General features: G+C 36.4%; 1 protein-coding gene across 1 annotated transcript in view; it reads right to left on the reverse strand.

Moving 5' to 3' along the window:
* Positions 1-18,684: 18,684 nt before the first annotated feature.
* Positions 18,685-22,465, reverse strand: part of WASF1 (WASP family member 1) — a 53,879-nt gene continuing 50,098 nt past the window's right edge. The window contains 3 exon segments of the mRNA XM_054699103.1: positions 18,685-19,548; positions 20,885-21,439; positions 21,442-21,512. Of these exon segments, the coding sequence (XP_054555078.1) occupies positions 19,391-19,548; positions 20,885-21,439; positions 21,442-21,512 (784 nt within the window). The 3' untranslated portion in view covers positions 18,685-19,390.

The following is a 22,465-nucleotide window of genomic DNA, read 5'->3' on the forward strand; positions in this document are numbered from 1 at the left end:
TTACTTTAAGCCTGATGTAGACTATACCCTCTATGTTCTTTAATTTTGTCACAAAGACTGTGTGCTATACAAGCAGTGTCTTTGGTGGCTAAATGCATTGCCAGGACTCACCCTGGCTTCCCAATGCTCAGCCACAGAGGTGAAATATGTGACTTCGTGAAATATGTGACGCCTCTGGGCCTCTCATCTCTGATACAAGGGGATGGCCAAGATGGTGTCTATCTTACTTTGTAGTGCCTTCTGATTCTATACCTAGGATAACAGTAATCATCTTATTTATTACCAGGCACTGTGCTAAACATTATCTATGCATGTCCTTTAAATTCTCACGGCATTACTATAATAGGTATGATTATTATCCTGATGTTAAAGATGAGGAAATCAAAGCTTAGAGAGGTTAAGAAACTTGACCCAGGTCTCACACACAGCAGGTAGATGGTGGGGCTGGGATGACAGCATTCCCAGATACTAAACTCCTAACCATGGTAACAGGTGTTCCTTCACAGAACCATGGAAAGCAGAGGTACCCACAAAACACTTTCCTTCACAGCACAGAGAGAGAAACTAGGGTCAAGAGAATATGAGCAATTTGTCTAAGTCATATTACCAGGCAGTGGTAGAGTCAACCTGAATTCTCTTCTTGGTTACCTGCTGTGGAGAATGGACATCACTCCCATCGACAAGCATTTGATTAGACTCTGGACTGGCTTCCTTACCTTTTATTCAGGACAATATTAAAAATAAATTTGCACAGTTGTATGCCTCTCTCATATGTTAGATTTACACATTTTCATGATAGACTAAAACCTTTACCCATGTGGCCACGTTCTTTAACTAAAATTTTATTGGAATTTGTACTCAAATCCAACTTGAATTTCACAAGGATGCAACAGGATATCAGTGTGAAGTTCTAGTCCTTTTCCACATGGACTTTCCCTTCAAATCCCCTGGAAGCTGGGTGTAGAGAGGGCTGAGATGAGGCTTAACTTAACTTGAAATTCCTGCATCTTCTCCCACATGCTAAGCCCCAAACTACCATTGTTCTTCACACCATCTACAGACTTTAGAATGTAGAATTGCTTTTAGATTAGGGTGATGAGTCTCAACTCTGGCTGCACATTAGTATCATCGGAGGAACTTTAAGATGAATCATAATTTGGGACCCACTCACCATGAAGCCATTGTAAACTCAAAAACCACTGAAAGCATATGAGTGGGAACATGATGTAGGGAATAGTGTTTTACGAATGTTAGTCACATTGCAGTATCCATTACAATTGGGAAAAGATTTTACAGTATTTTTATGAAGGATGAGGTCTTCTGCTGCCCTTTCTTTAATTTCTGTTTGGGGTTAATCCTGCATCATAAATCCCCCATGTTCCCTATTCTTTGTGGAAGAGCATAATCTCTGTATGTTCTCTGTTACTAATTTTGAAAAGGTATTTTATTCAGGTGACAACATTCAAAAGGCACACAACGATATAGACTAAAAACTGAACCTCCCTACCTTCCATGTCTCAGTGTCTCAGTTTTCCTTCCTGGAGCCACCATAGTTGCCACTTTCTGGGATGTCCTTGCAGAGATGGTTTATATACATACAAGCAAAATTATGGACATGGGTTTACCCATGTTACTGTCTAAACACTGTTCAGTAACTTGCTTTCCCCGCTTTTTTCTGTTATCTTCAAAATTAAGCATGCAGACCTGTCCCTTTTTGGCATTTTTAAGGGAAATGAAAAGAGCAGTGACAAGCATTCACATAGAGGGTGAGCTCCTCCATCAATTTTTCCTTAGAAATTACAGTTCTCTTCCTTTATCTTCCATATCTGAGGGTGGAGCTCTTCACATCTTATTGCCCCAGTCCCCACAATCCCAGACTCCAGGGGGCCCAACCAGCATTTTCCCATCATTTCTTCATAAAGGTGCCACCACAAGGGGCCCTGCATTTACGGTTCAGGTGAAACCACCTTTGTCAACAGCGGGTCATACAGGGACTTCCTGACCTCATTTGGGAATTATAGATCTCAGGGGGATTTATGATCTATGATCACCCTGGGTAACCTTTCACTCGGTGCTTTAGGCAAGTGACAAGGATCTGAGCTATGATGTTAAAAGTTGGAATTCAAAAGGAGGAGTAAATAGAAGCAGTGCAAAAAGAAATGTGATGAGACTTGATAACTAATTGGGTTCAGGAGTGAACAGTTCTCTGTGCCTTAGAATCTAAGACTTTCAGCTCAAGCAACCACAAGAATGGTGGGATCACTATTAAACAAGTCATTCTTTGTAAGAGGTTTTCAAAAGCCTCTTTTTTTTTTTCTCCTAGGTTGAATACTGTACTCATCAAATTCTGGAGGCAGACCAGGCATGGGAAAATCTGTGAGGTAATGGAGTTTGTCTCTGACACCTCTCTGCACCTTTTCTAGTTCACCCTTTTGCCCGATTCCATGGGCTTTTCTTCCATCAACTGTCTGTCATCTATCCCCTGCTACAGGGGTGAACAGTATCAGGTGTGGGCTGATAAAGGTATAAAGCTGTGTCCTCGCCCAGGGATAGCCACAGTTTAGGAGTCTCAGAAGAAAAAAGGCTTAAGATAAAAAGAATGTACCTACAAGAGAGGAATTCAAGGGTCTTTAGGTTAATTTTTTTTTAGAAGAACTGGTAGTCCTCAAATCACACTATTTGTTAATCATGAGGTTAATTCTGTTCTATTGAGATCACTTAATTTCAAAGCTTTTCTTGCCTTATTGCCTACTAATAGAGCTTTAGTGCTTTTATTGTATCAGATACAAAGTTCCTGTCTAGTCATCCATTTATTTATTCTAATAGTAGAAGTTAAATAATTTTCTCCCATATTTCCTGGCAGTCTGTTTTGATGGAATTTACTGTAGTCCATAATAGGGCTTCCTGGGACCATATTGAAGGAGAGTGAGAATTTCATCACCAAATCCAAAGCTTTAATTGAGACACACAGACAGAGATCTTCTAAAGGGACAATTTTCCATAACCTCGGTAAGTTGAATTCAACTTAAATAGCTGATCTGTTCTCATGGGCATGTATACTCAGACCAGAGGTAGGAGCTCAATAATACATGACACCAATTCCAACGCAGCTGGGTTCATTGGAGGCCCAGCTAAATGAGACACTTACTGTTTCACCTCCTCCGGGCATCCAACACTGAAACCATTCACATGGTATAGAAGAAGTCTGCGAGGCGGTACAGTAGCATCCTGGAGCCCGGCTATTCAGGTTCAAATACTAAATCTGTCAATCTCTGTGTAGGTGACCTCAAGACATTTATTATTCCTGTTGTGGTCTTTACATTCTGTAATGCGGGGCCTACACTGATACCTACCATACAGGGTGGCTGTACATATGAAATGATGTGCTACACATAAAGCACTTGGCACTGTGCATAGCAGATAGTTAATGCCATATGAATGTTAGCGGTTTTATCTAACAAAATGTTTCATTATTACTTCAGATTTTGCAGGCATTTAATTTTGTAATTAATTTTTTACAAATTTTGTAATTAATTTATGACGATAAATTACAATAACTACAATTTTATCATTAACTTATCAAGTTTATTAAAATGCAACAAAAGAAAAGAAAGCAATTTCGTCTCTTTTTTTAACCATTCTGAGTTTCCCTCTGTCGTCCCAGGGTCTAGTAAGGCTGTCACATGTGGCAAGGGACTGCAGTGGTTGGCCACACACTAGGTGTCAGACGACAGGGGTCCTTTCAGGGTAATCTTTAGATTCTCATTGCTCATCAGGGCAACATAGCCTCCTGTTTCCACCCCTTCATTATCACACTGTGCTCTAGCAGGAGACCCAGTTTTGACTCCACCAAGAGCTTATCACTTCTGCTATAAGCAAGCAGTTAAGACACCACATGGAAATATAGTCCACATTCTTACTTTTTTTATGATACTGAATATCCAAAGTGAGATATTAAAGAGATGAAATACTAACATTGGTTTATTTAGCGAAAGGAGATACACGGTCCATCTGAATATATCATCTCAATGAAAGGTAGATCAGGGTTTCGAGAAAACTAATAGCATTGAGAACTTGAGTAACACAGGAGAGATACTGAATGAATAGGGTCTTTTCATTTCGATGTTTTATTATTATTATTGCACTGAATGAGCCCTTCACAAATATTTGTTGACTATACCAGGTGCTTTCCCTGTATAGGAAATGCCTGTCACATAAGTTAATTAATGTGTTGCTCTGTTGAAAAGTAATGATGACCTTATGCATTTAACTTGGGTAGTTGAAATTATTTAATTTTAAAGTATTATCATCTAGATCCTATACCTTCTGTGTTTTGGCATTTAACTAGGGTAGCTTTTTTAAAAACACCATAGAGAAGAAAATTCTATTCCATCTTCTTTTGAGCAATTTTAATTTTTGTGGAGTTCAGCAGGATTCTGCGTAAAGAAACGTTTACCTTTTAGCTTAGCTTACAAACATCAAATTAAAGTTATAGCTAACCTCAAGAAAGCTTATACTGCTATTGATAAAAATTCACTTTGATAACATTATTTTTAGGTATGAAAATGAGCATATTTGAAAGAACTCCAGAGATTGCACATTTTAGTTGAGAAGACAAATCATTTCCTGCTGAAAATCTTAGGGCTGAATCTAATACCAGTGTTAGAGGTCTAATAAATCTTGATGAATTACAGAAGCACATGAAATAGGTAAAAAGTGTAGCCATGTAGGAGAATATATTAAATAAACTTACATGGATACTACTTATTTTCTCCCTTCAATCAACTTTCCAAGAAACTGAATGAAATATTTTAAATTTAAACCAGCCCAGAGATGGACCTATCTCATATTCTCTTCTGTTACCTTACCTTTTGTTCTTTTTGTCCTATTTCTGGAAAGATTAGATCTCATTCTTGACAATGGGGTACTTGGCACAATTTATGTTATCCAAAGATCGCAAAAGGCCACATCCAGAATAATGTTTTACCAAAGAAAGAGGGTTATTCTGGGTCACATACCTGGCAGTAGCAGGGCTGGACTGGCTCAGCTGGCCGTGGCAGAGTCAAGTGTGTGTGCTGCTGTTCCTTCCTCTAAGGTTGTTTGCTCCAACATCACTCACAGGCTTTCTCTTAGATAACCAAGACACTTCAGACATAGAAATCAACCCACAGTCTCAGTTCCAGGATGTGAATTCAGAGGCATCTAGGAAACCTTGGCATAAAACTGTCTCAAATTGCCAACCATCACCTGTTAAATTATCATTCTTTTGGTTTAGTCTTTCCAGTTTTTAATATCTCCTATTAAAAAATCCTACAGGTAATACAATAAATAGTGGTAAGCCTTTTTGTTGATTAGCTTGTTAACTTCCTGAAAGTATATAGTAAGTCTTTCAGGGATATGGAAAAGGACTGGTAAATTCTGCTGGTGAGACAGGGGTGAAGCATGACTGCTCATGGAAGCCAGAAAATGGGTGGGGCACAATGATATTAGGGAGTTGCAGGATTGCCAGCATAGGGGACACAAGTGGCACTGAGGTAGCTAAGAAGGGATGTGTGGGGTGGGTGAGATGGAGAGGCCTTATCAATGAGGTGGGAAATTTTTTTAAAGAATGGAAGTTAGCAAAAGTAAACACTCTCTCTACATGTATGTACACACACACACACACACACACACACACAATCATCTTGATTTTATTTTATAAAACCTAAGTACCATTGCATAACCTCTGCTTCCCCCCAACTTCTGCCCTTTTGTCATAGTTAATCATTTACTTTGCTTCAAGTTCAGCTGCTATTCAGAACTCTTCTCCTGGGGTACATAGCTCAGTGGTAGAGCATTTGATTGCAGAATCCTTCTCTCCACAAATGTAGACAAGGTAAATTTCATCTAAGTAGTCCACTCCTCTGTGTTCACTTTTCTTCACTCTTCTTTCACAACAGAGCCCATCTCTTTTGCTTTCCCTGTAATGCAGCATGATTCCTGTTGGTTGTAATCTTTACTGTAGGGTAACACAAATCTTATTCAAATGGTTGACACAGGTAAAGCTGTCTTGTTTAGATTACCCTGAGAATCACTTTCCTAGTTCTCAGTTCTTGGGTATAGAAGGGGGTCGGGAGGAGCTGTTGGCCTGCCCTGAGGACTTGTAACCCCTGCTAAATTGAGTCCACCCTTTGGCTAGGCAATCCTTATTTCAGAAGCAAGGTATTTCCCTGTCTGGGACCAAGTCCACTCCTTTGACATCACAACTGCTTTCTAATGCAAACTACTTGTTTTTTTCTGGGCTTGGCTAGGAAGTCACCAACACACCCTGGGACATAAGCCAATGTAGCAATCACTGCCAACTGCTCCATTAGCAGGTTCTACTCCCCAAGTTTATTCTTTCCTGTCTTTGCTGTTAGGGTTGCCGTAGTAATGAGCTGAGTGTCCCCAGTCTCTCCCTCTATTCAGAATTACCTCACTCTGGTTCCCAGGAGTGCATCTTCCCTGAAAAGTCTTGTCGCTGCACACCTTGTCCCTGTCCTTGAAATAGCTAAGTCATATCAGGGAAGGTCATCCTTCATGAGTCGCAATGTGCATGCACATATTAACCACCTTTTCCTGGGAAAGCAGAAATTTTATATGGTCTGACACAATATATATCAACAGGAGAATAAATAACTCAGTTATAACCTATTCCCACCTTGGAATACTCTGGCAGTGAGAATGAATGAGCCAGAGACACATATATCATCACAGATAAAACTCACAAAACACTGTTGCAGAAAACAGCAAGTTGCTGAAGAATATATAAAGTACACCATTAATACAAAGTTTGAAAGTCATAGACAACAATGCTATGTATTTCTTAGGGATACATACACACATTTTGGGTGAGACAAATATGTGTGTGTATATATGTATATATACGTATGTATATATCCTTAAATATACATATATCCTAAAAATATAAATATGAATGTGTATATACTCATTTCTACACACATATATAATAAAAATATAAATAAAAGCATAAGATAATAAACAATAAATTTGTGGTAGTAGTTAGAATTGGTAGGGTGAACACAAGTAGCTCCAATTGTACTGGTGTGTATTTATTAAGAAGTGTGTAAGTTATATATTCTATAAATTGCATAACAAATAAAAAGGAAATGTTTTACAGTTTTGCTGCAACAAGACAATGCAGATATTTTATTAAAGTTAGCTGAAATTTTGATAGTCATTTATCATCTCCTTTCCTACAACGTAAAATTCTGTTAAAGGGTTTTTGCTCCATTTTCTTAGGAAGATAGCCTATGTCATTTTAAGTTAATGTGCCACTCTCTTGTTTCAAGCAAAAGTCACAGTAGGAAACTTTAATACTAATTAAAATCAGCTTCTCTCTTTTCTAAAACTAACTGTGGGAATTAATTTGGATCTGGCACTGTTTCCAAATTGGCATAAACAAACTGGCTATGATTTCTGCTCATCTCCATTCAGGTTTTAGTGTTGTAAGTCATGATTGACCAATAATAAAATCACATTTTAATTAATGTTTCCATATTTATAAATTTTCATTAAATATTCAGGGAATAGCTTCACCTTATTTACCTGGCATAAGAAATGGGGCCAAAACCATGGGCACAGAATCCCAGATAATGAAAAAATTAATCTGTTATCAATTGGTTCCCTTTTACCTTTTCTTTAAGCCACTTTCATTTTCCTACACATAAGACTGATACCATGTGCAGCCACTACAAACTATTAATATTTGTATGTGTTAGCATTTGCAAAGTTTTAAATATGAGATAGTCAGAATACCTTTATTGTAGTTATCAATGTATAAACCAAAAGCCAACAGCATATATAAAGTCCCTCAGAAAATTATCAAGTAGTTTAGAATCACACATTCCAAATAGTAGAAACCATGAAACTTTATGTCCTAAGGAATAACATTAAAAAATAGCACCTCCAAAAATCATGCTTTGAAGATAAGTGACATATTATTACAAAAAATACATGTAGTACTATGATATAAAATATCCTCCAGAGTTGAAAGTAGTCATTTTATTGGAGATATACTAGATGCCCAAATTCTCAACCCCCCAGTTACTTACTAAATCCTCAAGATGATAAACATACTCTATGTAGCAACTGCAAGTAATACTAATCACAATAGAATGGAATTTGGGAAAGATGCATCACAAGTGTGAACTTATATAGAAAAGCTAATAGCATAGCTTGAATGTACATAACTTACTCTTGCATGGTTCATTAAGAGAATTAAAAAAGGAAATTAGAAAATTAGGTAAAACAAGTAAATCTGGGTATTCTTTGTACTATTCTTATTCTTGCAACTTACAACCCACATCTATATCGGCTTCTGTATTTTTCGAACCTCACATTAACATACTGATAATAATAATAACTTATTCTTTTTTTTTTTTTAAAGATTTACTTATTTATTTATACAAGAACTGGGGTACAGGCCCGGATGCATGGGAGGATGAGAGGATTCACCGGAGACAGAGCGGGGAACAGAACAGGCAGACTGACGAAATACACTGCTGAGGGGAGCAGCAGGCAAGACAGGAGAGATCTGCTGCGCCATGTGGGACCTTCGCTGACCAGCAGGGATCAAACACGCGCTGCAGAGGCTGTGGACAGCTTCACTCCCGCTGCGCCACCAGGAGGCCCTAGTATATTCTTTTTTAAAAGGTCAAAAAATTCATAGTAACTTTCAGTAATAGTGCTTAAGGACATGGGCTGTGGAGTCAGACAGACCTGGATTCAAATACACGTTTCACTCCTACCAGGCTGTCGGGGAAAGGCCAAGTCACCACTTCCCTGAACCTTAGCTCCTTCATCTATAAAATGAAGAAAATATCAGTTCCTATCCCATCCTATTGTGAGAAGGATTAAATTAGATAAAGAAAGTAAACTACTCGGGATAGAACTTGGCACAAAAACAGATGGTTGGTGGGAGCTGGGGGTGTAACAGTAATTATGATACTTCCTTTATGTAAATTTTAACCCTTAATTATCTGGAAAGGAAACATCCAGAACAACAATTCTCAAGAATTTCAGATAGCTTATATTTTAACAAACACATATTGTATCAAAAGCTGGGAGTAGAAAGATAAGCGTGACACAGTGTCTATCCTCAGGCAGAGGTATTACTAGTGAGACCTGTGAGGGCACCATTTATAATCAATAAAGGTTCTACAGTCACCAAAAAGTAAAAATAGAATTGAAGTATAAATAAATGCTTCAGATACACTTGTCCTTCCTTCAGCAAGAATGCTTCAAAGTAAAAAGCCACTGGGGGATTTTGATTTATGAAGTTTTTAGAAGTTGTACAACTTCAAACAGCACCCTTTTAGTCCCCAAGCAGTAAATTCGGAGCCATTTGACAGGTCTATCACTTGTTTTCTATTATTCTTCAAAAAAACTCCAGGAATGCACTGTCTCTACTTATGTAAGCTTCTTTATCTATGCTTTTGAACACTTTCCTTTGTTAGTTAAAAATAACCTGAATTGTTCACAGTTGGGTTTTTTTTTTTTTGTTCTGATGTGTCTTTAAATGCAGCTGCATGCAGTTTCACAGCAAACAGTTTAATTGTTGAGTTTAAAGAACTCAGTTAAAATTTGGAAATTGTTCATTTTATGTAACTCATGCTTAAGATGGAAAAATGCTTGGTTATTCATTTTTACTTTTTGTAAGTACCAAAAACGGACTTCACATTAATTTTGTTTTCTTGATTAAAGATTAACAACAAAGAGATTGGACCTGCCAATCTCTTAATGGTAACAAGAATTGTCAGGTTACTTTTCACTTGGGTGAGTTTAATGATTCTGAGGGTGCAAATGAGAAAATGACACCCTCCTGGTGTTAAGAGGATAGGAGTGGAGCTTGAGACTAGCCAAAATAGGAAGCAAGGTAAACCTCCTCACTTTAGGTTGGGGTTCAAAGTACAGTACCCTAAGAACAAGGTTGTAGATAGCAAAGGAAGGTTGTAGACAGCAAAGGGGCTCTGCCATGACTGCAATTCAACACGGAAATATTCCCATTCCTAAAGCTAGATGTGTTAGGTGTAAAAGGATGTCCTAAAGCTAATTCCATACAGGCTTTGTGGACTCCACCCCCACCCCAGGCCAAAGCCAAAGACACTGGGAACTCCAAATCCCATCACCATCAAAGGGAAGGTGGCTGGGACGTGAGGGTGGGGTTAAGCAGTCAAGTGAGTATAAAGACAGACACGTGGGCTTTGGGTGGGGGGGGGTCCCCATTTTGGCTCTCCACCAGCTAGCAGCGTCCGGCCAGCTCTGAGGGTGACTTTGGGTTTCCAGGTCGGCGGATCGGGTAGGACGCATTAAAGACTTTATTTCCCTATTTTCTCCCTAAGTTGTACATTTTTCTTATTTCCTTTTCCCTTGTAAATAAACCTTTTATTAACCTTTTGTGTGTGTCTGTAGTGGAGTATTAATAAGTCCCTTTTAAGCGTGTGGGTGAGGACCCACAGCCAGGAACCCGTTTAATATCGGGGCTGTCCTATAACAGCTGGAGGTAATTCTATACTGATTGTTGGGACTGGAAGCAGCAAAAGCAAATCCTTTCTAGAAGAAAATATAATTAAAAGAAACTTTCAAATTATTTCTATAATCACAAATAACTAGGTACATGAGTAGATAAGACAACATTAAGAAAACCAGCAGAAATAGACATTAGAAAAAGGGGATATCTAATTTATCCAGATTTATTACAGACATAGGAATTAAGAGGCACATTTTATAAAATAACTAAACTTATTATTTTTAAGGAAATAAGACAAAATTCAAAATTCTAACAGAATTTTGAAAATTCTGAGAACGTTTTTAAAATTGTAAATTTTAGAAATGAAAAGCACGTAATAGAAATGAGGAACCTGTTCAATGGATACAGCAGTAGATTAGACACAGATTAAATGAATTACAAAAAAGCCCAGAATAAAATATCCAAATTAAACACAGATACACAATGAATGGAAAATAGAGAATAAAGATTGAGAAAAAGGGAAATAGTGAGGTTTACCATGCAGGTAATTAGAATTCCAAGAAAAAAGAAGAAAATAGGCCAGAAGAACTTTAAAGATAGTGACTGAAAATTTTCCAAAACTGATGATAGATACCCAAGTCACAGATTCAAGAAGTCCTCTGGATTTCAAAGAAGATAAAGACACTCATATCACCAGACACTAAATACATTAAAAAAGCAATTGACATATTATGAACCTTATGCCAATAAATTCAATAGTTTAGATGAAAATGATACAACTGTAGGTAAATAACCCAGTATCTACAAAAAAGTTAAACTTTCATGAAACAAACAAAAAAACCCCACCCTACCAAGAAAACTCTAAACCCAGATGGTTTTATCAGTGAATCTTGCCAAATATTTTAAAAAGTAATAGCAACCTTACACAAACATTTTTATTACAACAGCATATCTCCTATATGAAAATCTGACAAAGGCATTCCAGGAAAAAGTAAACTATTAACCCTCCTGAACAGTAATAGTTTTATTATCAAAACATTAGCAAATCAAATTGAGCAACATATATAAAAAAGATCATGGTCAAGCAAGACTTAGCCTAGCAAGGTTAATTTAATGTTTGAAAAACAATCACTGTAATGCATATTAATAGGAGAAAGAAGAAAAATCTTATCAGTTCAACAGATATAAGAAAAGCATCTGACCAAAGGCAATTCCAAATCAAGAGTAAAAAACTCTTTGGACTGGAAGAGAACTTCCTCGATCTGATAAAAGCATTTACGAAATTTCTTCAGCTAGTATCATCCTTAGTGGTAACAACATACCTAAAGTGAATGCTTTCCTACTAAGATGGGATCAAAGCAAAGATGTCTGCTCCTACCATTCCTATTCCACAATGCACTGCAAGTCCTAGCTGTAATGAAACAAGAAAAAGAAAAAAAAAAGGCATACAGATCAAAAAAGAAGTACACAAATGATATACTTGCTTACACAAAAATTTCTGTGGATTCTATGAAGCAACTTTTAGCTTAAATGAGACCTGCAAGTGTGAAGAACACAAAGTCAATATACAAGTGATAAGATGAAAACAAAATGAAATTTAACCCTTAGCACACAAAATCAATTCCAGATAATTATTGATCTGTGAAAGATAAAGCAACAAAGTCTCTAAAAACAATATAGGGGTGTCACTTAACAACACTGGCATGAGGAAATAGTTCTTCAACAGCACACACAAAGCACTAGTCATAAAAATGTCTGATAGACTACATTAAATAAGTAATTTTCAAAGAGTACCATAAAAGTAAAACCAATAATCACAAGAAAGATGCTCAATCTTACTAGTAACCAAGGAGAAAAGAAAACCTAAAAAACAGTTAAACATTGCCATGTCTTCTAGAATAGCTTAAATTCAATGGAACAGTATCAGAGACTGGCAAGAATGTGGAGCAACAAAAATTTTTCAGACTGCTGATAGGAGTATAAATCAGCACTTCTTTGGAAAGCCACCTAGCATTATCTATTAATTACCACATATCCTATGATTTAATAACTTCCCTTTTATGTATATGCTTCAGAAATGCCTGTACATGAATAAGAAACATATGCAAAAATGTTCACACCAATTTTATTTGGAAAAGTCCCAAACTGCAAACTGAAATACATATATCATCAAAGAATGATAAATTGTGGTATATTTCTACCATGGTCTACTATAAAGCAATGAAAATGGACAAAGCCACAGTTTACAAACAAAGTTTGAAGAGAAAGTAGATGCAAAAAGCATTAAAGTTTCAAAATAGAGACAGAATTCAGAAACACATGCTTAACTAGTGAAAATCTAGAAAGAAGCAGGGAAGTCTTTACCATAAATTAAGATACTTGTTACTCTGGGGGCTGGGGTTGAGAAAAGGAGTGGTAATGAGCAGGGGGCATGAGACACTCTTTCTAGAGTGAAGACAATATTTCTTTACCTGGGTGGTGGTTACACTGGTAATCATAGTGCAGATTAATTAGCTGAAAACTACATGTACTTTTCTGATTAAAATAAAATACAATAAAAAAGATGAAACCACCATCAAAAGGAACAGCTGGTCTTGATATGAAGATGAAAGGCTTAGTATCTGGTTAGCAGGCCTTTCTCTTTGAGCTATTTTTCTGGATAACAGTAAGCTGCCATTACTGAAATACCCAGATTCTTTTACTGACACCCCAGGCCACACAGTTCTGAGATGACTAGCTAAGGGTAAAGATTTTTGCCAAAGACCTCTGGAAAATTAACCAATCCAATAACCAAATTAAAAAAATTTAGCCTTTTTAAAATATGCGCTTAAAAACAAAATTATGCATACTACTTTTTGAGTTGAAGAAAGTGTCTTCAAAAGAAAATGGATTTCTACCAACAAAGTAAATGAGGCAGATGAGATAACTCAGACATGAAAGAGACAGATAAAAAGTCAAATCCCCAAAAGCCTCCCTTGGTTGCTTGTTTTGAATTATATAACCTTCACTGAGAATTTTCTTTGACAGAGTCCTTAGATTTCCAGATCTGAAAGATAACAGAATAAAAGGTAGTTGAGCATGAGAGAAAGAAAGAACAGGGCAAAATTGCTGCAGATGTAACAATAAAAACGAGGAACTGAAGAATAAACTGATATAGAAAGAAAACCAAAATGATGTTGAGCCTAGGGGATGAGGAATACAAGTCTTAAAAAGACAGATCATTCATGTGTATGATTTCGCAAGCCAGGGGCTTATGAGTGTACTTAGTGAGAAGAGCTCAATCAAACATGGCAAATCAGATGAGAACTTAAACATGAGAGCAAATCATGGGATTAATACATTAAGGACATCAATCTCTAAATAGTCTTACCATCCCAGAATACAGTCAAAACACAACTCTGGATGAATCCAGCAATCTCTTTCCAGCAACTGTCTTCAGACCACTGGAAAAAAATATCAATACAGCAAACTGGAAGCATGATAAATTCATGGTCCCCAATCTCAACAATGTTTCAATATTGTCTGAAAATTTCCTATTCTTTAGCAAGTTCTCCCATTTTTCACTACTTCAAATATTCTCTTTTCTTGAAATTATTGACACTCCTCCTGCTCCCCGATCATCCCACATGCAGCATTATCATTTACTTCAAAGAGGAAACAGATGTCATAAGAAGGAAAAGTCCTCACATTTTTGGCACCACACATTCAGATCTAACTGGTTACACATCCATGCTTTTCTCTTCCCTGCAGAAGAGATCTCCACTCACAAATATAAAATTAATTCCTCCCTGTGACACACCACTGATCCATCCTTCCCTGTCTTAGGTCCCAAACTATCTCATCCTTCTCCTCAAACGTGCTCCTTCTTTAAAGGTCTTTATATCAATAAGCCAGGACTCAGAAAACAAGTCAATTCACCCAAATTCAGAGTATTCCACATTCTAAATCTCTTTTTTCGATAGCTATCTCCTCTATACCCATCATCTCTAATTATTATCTGCCATCTACTATAGTAGTCTGTTGACCCCCAAGTTTTTTGCTTTCTTTCACGTACCACTTTGCAGCCAGCAACTATCTTTTCAAAGCATTATTATGTCACTTCAACTTTATTGCCTGTGAAGTAAAATTCCTTAATATGGTTCTAAAGCCCTCTTATGATTTGCACCTGCTTGCTTAATTGATGTCTACTTCCTCTATTCCTTGGTGCTTTCATCATGCATTTCCAGTTTTCACCTACCTATAAATGCGGATGGGAGACTATCCACCCACACTTCAACATTTGTCTGTCTAGCTCCACCTCAAACTTTAAATGCCATTTCCTTTTGGAGGTCTTTCCTGACTTCCCAGACTAGGTCTTGCCTCTGTGCTATGTGCTTCCCTAACATAACATTCATTGTTCTTTGTTAATTTATCTGTATGCTCAGAAAGCAGGGCTCTGTCTATTCACTGTCACAGTTCCAAAACCCAGCAGAGTAATTCTGCAAGCATAAAAAGTTTTTGTTGAATGAATAAATGAAAAGAAAAATAATATCAAGAAGAAATTTTTAAAAATACAAACTATTAATAATAGGTGATATGCTCCTTTATCTGGAAGTTAGATTTATCTGGTTCCTATTGATTTTCTCTAAAGTTAGAAGTACATTTCATGGTTTTCATGGGTAAGATGAAATATATACACTTTAAAATAGAAGATATATTGTGACTTGATGGTTCCTGTATCTTTTATGTTATTTTCAGGCCAAAAAAGTGGATAGGAAATTTTATTACTCTTGGAAAACATTAATGTCCTTTAGCAAAAGCATAGTATTGAAGAGGATAGCCTAAAGGCAGGATGGATAAATAAAAATTTATAAACTGTAAAATATTCAAAATCATTACCACTAAACAAATTTCTTTATTGCAGGAAAAAGGATAAACTAATAGTCTGAGAAGATGACTTCAATACATGCTCAGTTGTGTTTAATTTTTTTTTTTCTTAAAGTCAGAGCAGCTGGCCTTACAATAATGAGAAAAAGGTATTGATAACTAGGTCTGTAAAAAAAAAAGTGTCTGAAATGTTCATTCAAGGCTGGTATTCATTCTTTATTCAGTGCCTGGTTGTCAGGCTTGAAAAGCAACAGAGATTACTGATGTATTCTACAGCCTAGTCATGGAGAACATAAATTTGTTCTTAGTATAGCAGTGTCTAAAAGGAGGAAAAGACATTCTTTGTATAATAAGGAGCCTATGCATTCTGTTTGGCTTCAGTAAGATGATTTCTATTAATTACACTTATTTGACACAACTTGGAAATATCATAATATAGTATGCATAGTCATCTTAAATTCCAATATTGCATCATTAATATCTTGCATTGGTTGATTTGTATTTTTAATTAAGTAGATGATGCAGAGATCGTGAATCGTGATGCAGAGTCTCATCTAAAGCAATTTCTTGACCTATTCAGGAGCTTTAAATAATTTACTTTATGCTTGTTTCAGTTTAGGGAGGTAGCTTTCAGAAAGACTGGAATCAAGATAAATGTAGTAGAGTAAAAAAGGGAAAATACACAGTAGTACAACGGCAAAGTTAAAGCTACATTTTGAAGTAATTAATGAGCATGTCCACTAAATTAAAACACTTGGTCAATTTTGCTCAGTGCCTTAAGAAATGATTTCAGATAAATTGGTAACTTTCAACTTCTGTCCAGAAGAGTCAATCCTATGCTTGCTATTTCTTAAATAACACACATACCCACACACAGTTTTGATGAATTTAGGACTAATTTTAGGTCAACTGGGGGTAAATTGTTTTAAGCAGGAGTGTCTAGGAAGATACAATTTTAAAAGTTCTGGAAGACAGATCAAAAAAGGGGGTGTTTCTGAACTTGTCTACAAGATATATTGTGAGTGGCCCACTTAAGACAAGGTCCCTACTGTGTTTGGCAAATTTGAGTAGCTAAAAAAAATGTGATGCCATTTTGTATAACTTGAGAAAAAAGTTAATAAAAGAATTAGAGGAATTAAAAAGGAATATGAACTCCATTGTGATATCTAAGAAAACTTCATAAAAATATGGATGTGATATGTTGTTGAAGAAAGGGTAAGCCTTCTTCAAAGTGGAAAGGGAAGTATTTCAAAATTTACTCAAGTTAACACTGTCATCTTTTAGTAAATATTTATAAAATGAAAATGCTTCAGAAGGCATCTTATCTACTAAGTTATCAAAAGTAGTGGTTATAGCTGAAAATGCCTTATAATTCCACAGCTTATAACTATCTTTTTTAGGAAAAGTTACCAAAATACTCCTTTTTCCCTCTATAGCAACAGAATTTCATCACAAACTCTACTGTGGCTCAGTATTTTGTTCTCCTTCCTCTGTACCATCATTGGGCAGAAGAACAGAGTCAAAAAAAACAAAAACAAAAACAAAAACAAAAAACCCAGAGGGAACCATTAAGGAAGTATAACATACTTAGAACAAAGATTACATGAATTAAGGTCTAAAAAGTGCTCACTGGATTTGGTAACATGGAGATAAATAGTAACTTCAACCAAACAATGGAAGCTAATCATTTATTCATGATATACAATTCATTTTTCCTGACTCTATGCTTATGCATGACTTTGTGGAATAGTACCATAACTCAGTAAGACTTTTATTCTTCTGAGGGAATGAAAATTGATCTCTGAATGATTTGTTCCAAAATTCTGTCAGCTAGTTAAGTTGTACATGTAGACTGAAAGGGTATTTTGATTTTAAAATAGACTTTATATATATATATAGTGTCTATATATACATACACATATAATATATATGGTGTCTGTAGTCTGTGGACAATTGTAGTCTAGAAATGATGTGAAAAAACCAGAAAAATCTATTATAAACTATTTAAGATATACACTACCAGTTTTACAACCAATCCACTTCTATTATTAAAAAATCTTCAACCCTTTATGTTACCCTTAATATACCAGTTCAATACCAGTACCATTATATTTCGGTTATCTGGCCACAATTGAACTTCATAAAAACTGTAAGTTAGCTACTGCCTTTTGACCATAAGCACACAAAGAAAGATAATATTTAAACCGTGTCTTATTTTCTTGAGTTAAATGCAAACCTATACATTTCTGTATGACAGTACAGAAAGAAACCTCAAAGAGATATTGAATCTCTTGTTCAAAGCAAAGTTACCCAAAAGCACAAAGGAGATACTTTGTTTATTGGAGCCATTAGGAAATGCTTCTTATGTCCAAACTGTATTGTTAGTACAACAGATTTAGTCCATCATCCTTATTCTACAGAGAGTACAGGGCATTAGTTATGTACCTAAATAATTCCTGAATTATCTAATTAAAAGTGACCTCACACAGTTACAATGCTGTGTGAAATAATCCATCTCAAAACTTAGATGTAAGACAATAAACATTTATTTTTTGCTCAAGAATTCAAAGATCAGCTGAACAGTTCTTCTGGGCTGGCCTAATCGCAGCAAGGCTTGCTCATCTACTTATCGTCACTAGCTGGTAAACTTGTGCTTGACCGTTCTAAGACAGCCTCACTTAGGATAGCTCTGTGCATGAGATTTCAAGCTAGCAAGTTAGCTTGAGGTTACTGTTTGCCATGTGCTATTGGGCAAAATAAGCCTCAGAGACAGGCAAGGCTCAAGGAGGTGGGACTAGAACTCATCTTTTTTATGGGAAGAGGACGAAATTACATTGCAAATGGGGTAGAAAAAGTCAAAGATGAACACTGCAGTTATTTTTACAAACTTCCAAAACATCGTTTAGTCTTTTCTTCACATTCAGCAATCTAATATTAATGTTACTTCCCTTCTACCCCCAAATCTGTGCACTGTGTAAACATTAACAACTCATTGTATCATTGCAGAAGACAGTTTCAAGAATGCTGTTAAACTGAAGTCAAGGTATGTGAAAGTACTGCAAATTGAGATTTTAATTTAAAGTTTAAAGAACTGAAAAATACTGATTTTGTGACTTTAGGGAAAAAATGATATACTGGCTACCTTATACCATCCATAGTAACAGTCTGAACCATTAAGAGGAAATTGCACAGCTTAAACAATTTTAAAAATTTTGACAGTAAACATTTTACTGTCACTGTATTTAGAGCCTACTTCATATTATTTAATAAAATATCAGAAATAGTTTTACTCAAAGAACAACACCCATGAACCTTTAAAATGAACCATTTATTAAATCAGACTGTTACTCTTAACAGTTATGTAAGTTACATGTATGTTTATGTCAGAGTATTTCACATGGAAAATTTTCTAACTCGTATAGGCAAGCAAAATCATACCACACAATATATAAGTGGGAAGGGAGTACTGCTAAACATTCAAATAAGGCAAGTATTTAAAAACCATAAAATAATGAAAAAAAAATTCAAGCATTCCTTATAAGAGAATTCAATACTACAAGCTAAATGTACTTTCTGAATGTATTCATATAATCAAGGCAGTGTTTCTTCTTTTAAAACATCAAGAAATGGAATAAGGCTCATTAATAGATACAGCTGCCCTCAAAATTTCAATCTCAGTTGGATTCTTTAAATTAAAATTCACAAAGTGCACAATTAAGATATATCAAAAAATGAATCTGCTACACTAACAACAGCTGTCCATGCTTAATACTTAGTGGTTTATTTGACCAAATTATTTCTTTTCAGGGAAAAATAAAAAAGATAAGCCACTGTAAAACATTTAGTTTGAAATGTATGCTAATATCTTTCTTAGAAATCAAAAATTATGGAGGAAAAGGGTTATTATCATACAGAAAAGAAAGCAAAACACTGGAATGACCAAACATTTTCAAAGAACAAGCACCACAAAGGACATTTGCATTCAGTTTTGTAATATTTATCAATGCATTTTTCTTACTCCAACCAATCTACTTCATCAAATTCGGAATCATCTTCTGAATCACTATATTCCACAGCAATACGGCGAGACAGGATGGTGGCCACATCATTTTCAATACGTTCATGTTTAGCTTCCTGTTCACGCTGCTCTTCTACTTTGCGTAGCTGAATACCTGATATAGTAAACCCAAACAAACACATTCATTGCAAACCAAAATACTAGATATTATGAACCTTTCTGAAATAAAATTAAATACACATTAGAAAAATACAAAAAAAAAGTGGTATCTATTAAAAAGAACTTGAAGGAATCACAATGAGAGACATTAATCCTTTCACAATGTTATCATCTCTGTCTGATATTTGTTAGTGAAACTTACGGATATCCCCGTGTATAGCTACAATTTATTTAGGCACTGTGGTCTATTGTGCTTCCCCGTTGTAAGGTAAGGAAAAAAGGTCAGGCTTTTCTGCTCTCTCGCCATCAGGATAGATGATGGATCCTTGCGGTCCTGAATGCATGCCTGATGGCGGGCACCTGGAGTAGGGTGTGGGCATATGTAGATGGGATTCACCTGGGCTGACACTGGGCTTTTAAGGGCGGCATCACGGGGACGCCACAGAAGCCAAAAGGGAAGCCCAGAGGGAAGCAGAGCCATGAGAAGAACAGAGAGAATGTGAGAGAAGGCCGGAGAGCCCAGAGTGAAGACTTGCTGGGGGCTGGGAGGACTGCCAGCCTCCCAATCCCCCAGCGCCCCTTCCTGCCGTGTACCTGGTAAACCCCAATAAAAAACCTGCAAAAGCCACTGAGGACTCTGACTCCTCCCTTACCCGGTCTGCTGGATCATAGAAAACCTGTACTTTGGCCAGTCCTGGCCCTACACCCCTACTTACCACACCTTAAAAAGTGCAGGTGATACATTTCTTATGTTACCTCTATGGCCAAGTAAATTAAACTATGTTGACTGTATTTTCTGTGGCTTTATTCTCTCCAATACTTGAAAGAAAGGCACTATTATTCATCCTGTGCTGTAGTGCCATATAGCAGGTACGTAGGCAATGTTGGCTGAATAAATGAATATGACAGCTCTTTACTTTTTTACTAAGGGGGAAATCTTAACCCTTTATAGGTTTTTGGTACAGCAACTATCACAGATACACCAAATGAACAACTAACTGAAGAAAATACCATTTTTAAAGGATTTAATACAGATACTAAACATAACATGAAGGGTTTCAACTAAATTTTCTGTAACATTTAAGGCTGAGAGTTCATGACTTCAATAAGCATTTTAATATTCCTTAGTATGAAAATAAAATGGCTCTGTGACATATTTTCCTGAAAATGACTTAAAATATAAGTTGAACATAGCTTTACTTTCCAAGGAACATTTTTACAAAAACATGATCACCTAAAAATTTATAAATGAAGAAAACATTATTGTCGCAAACATTTCAAAAGTTTCTAAGGCTACCATAGCAATGTTTTAATGGTCCTGAGAAAATTACCTTTTCGTATTGCTTCCAGAAGTACACTCCTGGCGTCACTGATCACAGGTAGGGTTGATGGATGACGCTTTGGCTCAGAAGCAGGTATAACTTGTGATGGAGGAGATGGAGGCATTAATGGAACATGGGGACCTGGGGCAGCAGATGGAGTTGGATGTAGCCCAGAGGGAGGATGAGCAAGAGCCGCAACTGTGACAGGTGATGATGGTCGAATGCCAGGTGGAGGCAAAGGAGGCGGAGGTGGGGGTGGAGGCAGCCCCTGGACTTCACCTTGTGGAAGTGGATGCACTGGTACAGTCTCACATACTGGGGCAGCTCTAGCTACCGGTGGAGAGGGCTGCACTAGAGGAGGAGCAATTGGAGGAGGAGCTGGGTGGAGAACTCCAGGGGCAATCTGAAGAGGAGCTGGAGGTGGTGGTACTGCTGGAGCTTGCAAAGCAGTGGTTGGAGGTGGAGGTGGGGGAGGTACTGGTGGGGGAGGAGTTGAAGTCATTGAAGCTCTTAATGAAGAAGTTGATAAGGCAGATGGAAGAGGTGGCGGAGGAGGTGGGGGGTAGGGCTCACAAACACAGGTGTCCTGCCTGTAGCTGGTGACTGAGGGCGGTTTTCTATCAAACCTGTAGCAGAACTGCAATGATAAAGAGATGCTAACAGATTATTAGAAGAGAATAAAACTAATTATACAAAATATAAATGACAACACTTCAAGGTAGGTACATTTAATAGGTTCCTATAGAAATGAGCAATTCCTTAGCAGTATTTAGAATGAAATGAACGGAAAGTATACCACCAAGAAAATTAATAGTTTGGTATTTTAGTTTGTAATATTCTAAGTGGTCTCCTCTCATGCAACTTTTATATCTACTCAAAGCATTTTATGCTTACTTTGGTAAATAAAAGGCTCAATTTTTTACTGTGCTATAAGTCTTTGTAATGACTCTACATTTATCATATTACAGTATCTATAGCAATGCCTGTGATCAATACAATGCTGTTATTTATACTGAAGCTTTTAACACCCATCAATGTCATTCAGTTTAATCAATGACAACTAATTACAAACCACAAAAGAAACTTTATGGCCTTCACCCTTTCTTCCTGAGGATGGAACATCAAATGAGTCAATGCTAAAGGCTGATTTTTTAAATTGAAAATTATAAAGCTGATCTCTATTTCTCTTATAAACTATAATTTCGATAATTGATAAAATTAAACTTCATAATAGCTTTACTGAAAACTATGCCTATTCTCAAATTCTTAAAGTATTCCCCCCAAAAAAAATTAGCATTTGTAACTAAGAAATGTTCCCTTTTCTTAATCCCTTGCCACATTCCAAAAATCCTTAATTTTTATTAATACCACCATGTATTTGATAACAAAGCTAAAATAAAATGAAACACACTTTTAATATTTAAAATAAATCCTCGTTAGACAATTTTTTTCCCCAGAGAATGTGCCACCTCTTATTAGAGGCAGGCAAATTATACTACACAGGCTAAATCTGACCTGCTACATGTTTTTATAAATAGTTTTGTTGAAACATAAACAGAGCCTCTTCTTTATGCATACTCTTAGGCTGCT

Source organism: Talpa occidentalis, unplaced genomic scaffold (genome assembly GCF_014898055.3).
Source record: "Talpa occidentalis isolate TD23 unplaced genomic scaffold, MPIMG_talOcc4v2.1 talOcc4.2, whole genome shotgun sequence".
NCBI lineage: Eukaryota > Metazoa > Chordata > Mammalia > Eulipotyphla > Talpidae > Talpa > Talpa occidentalis.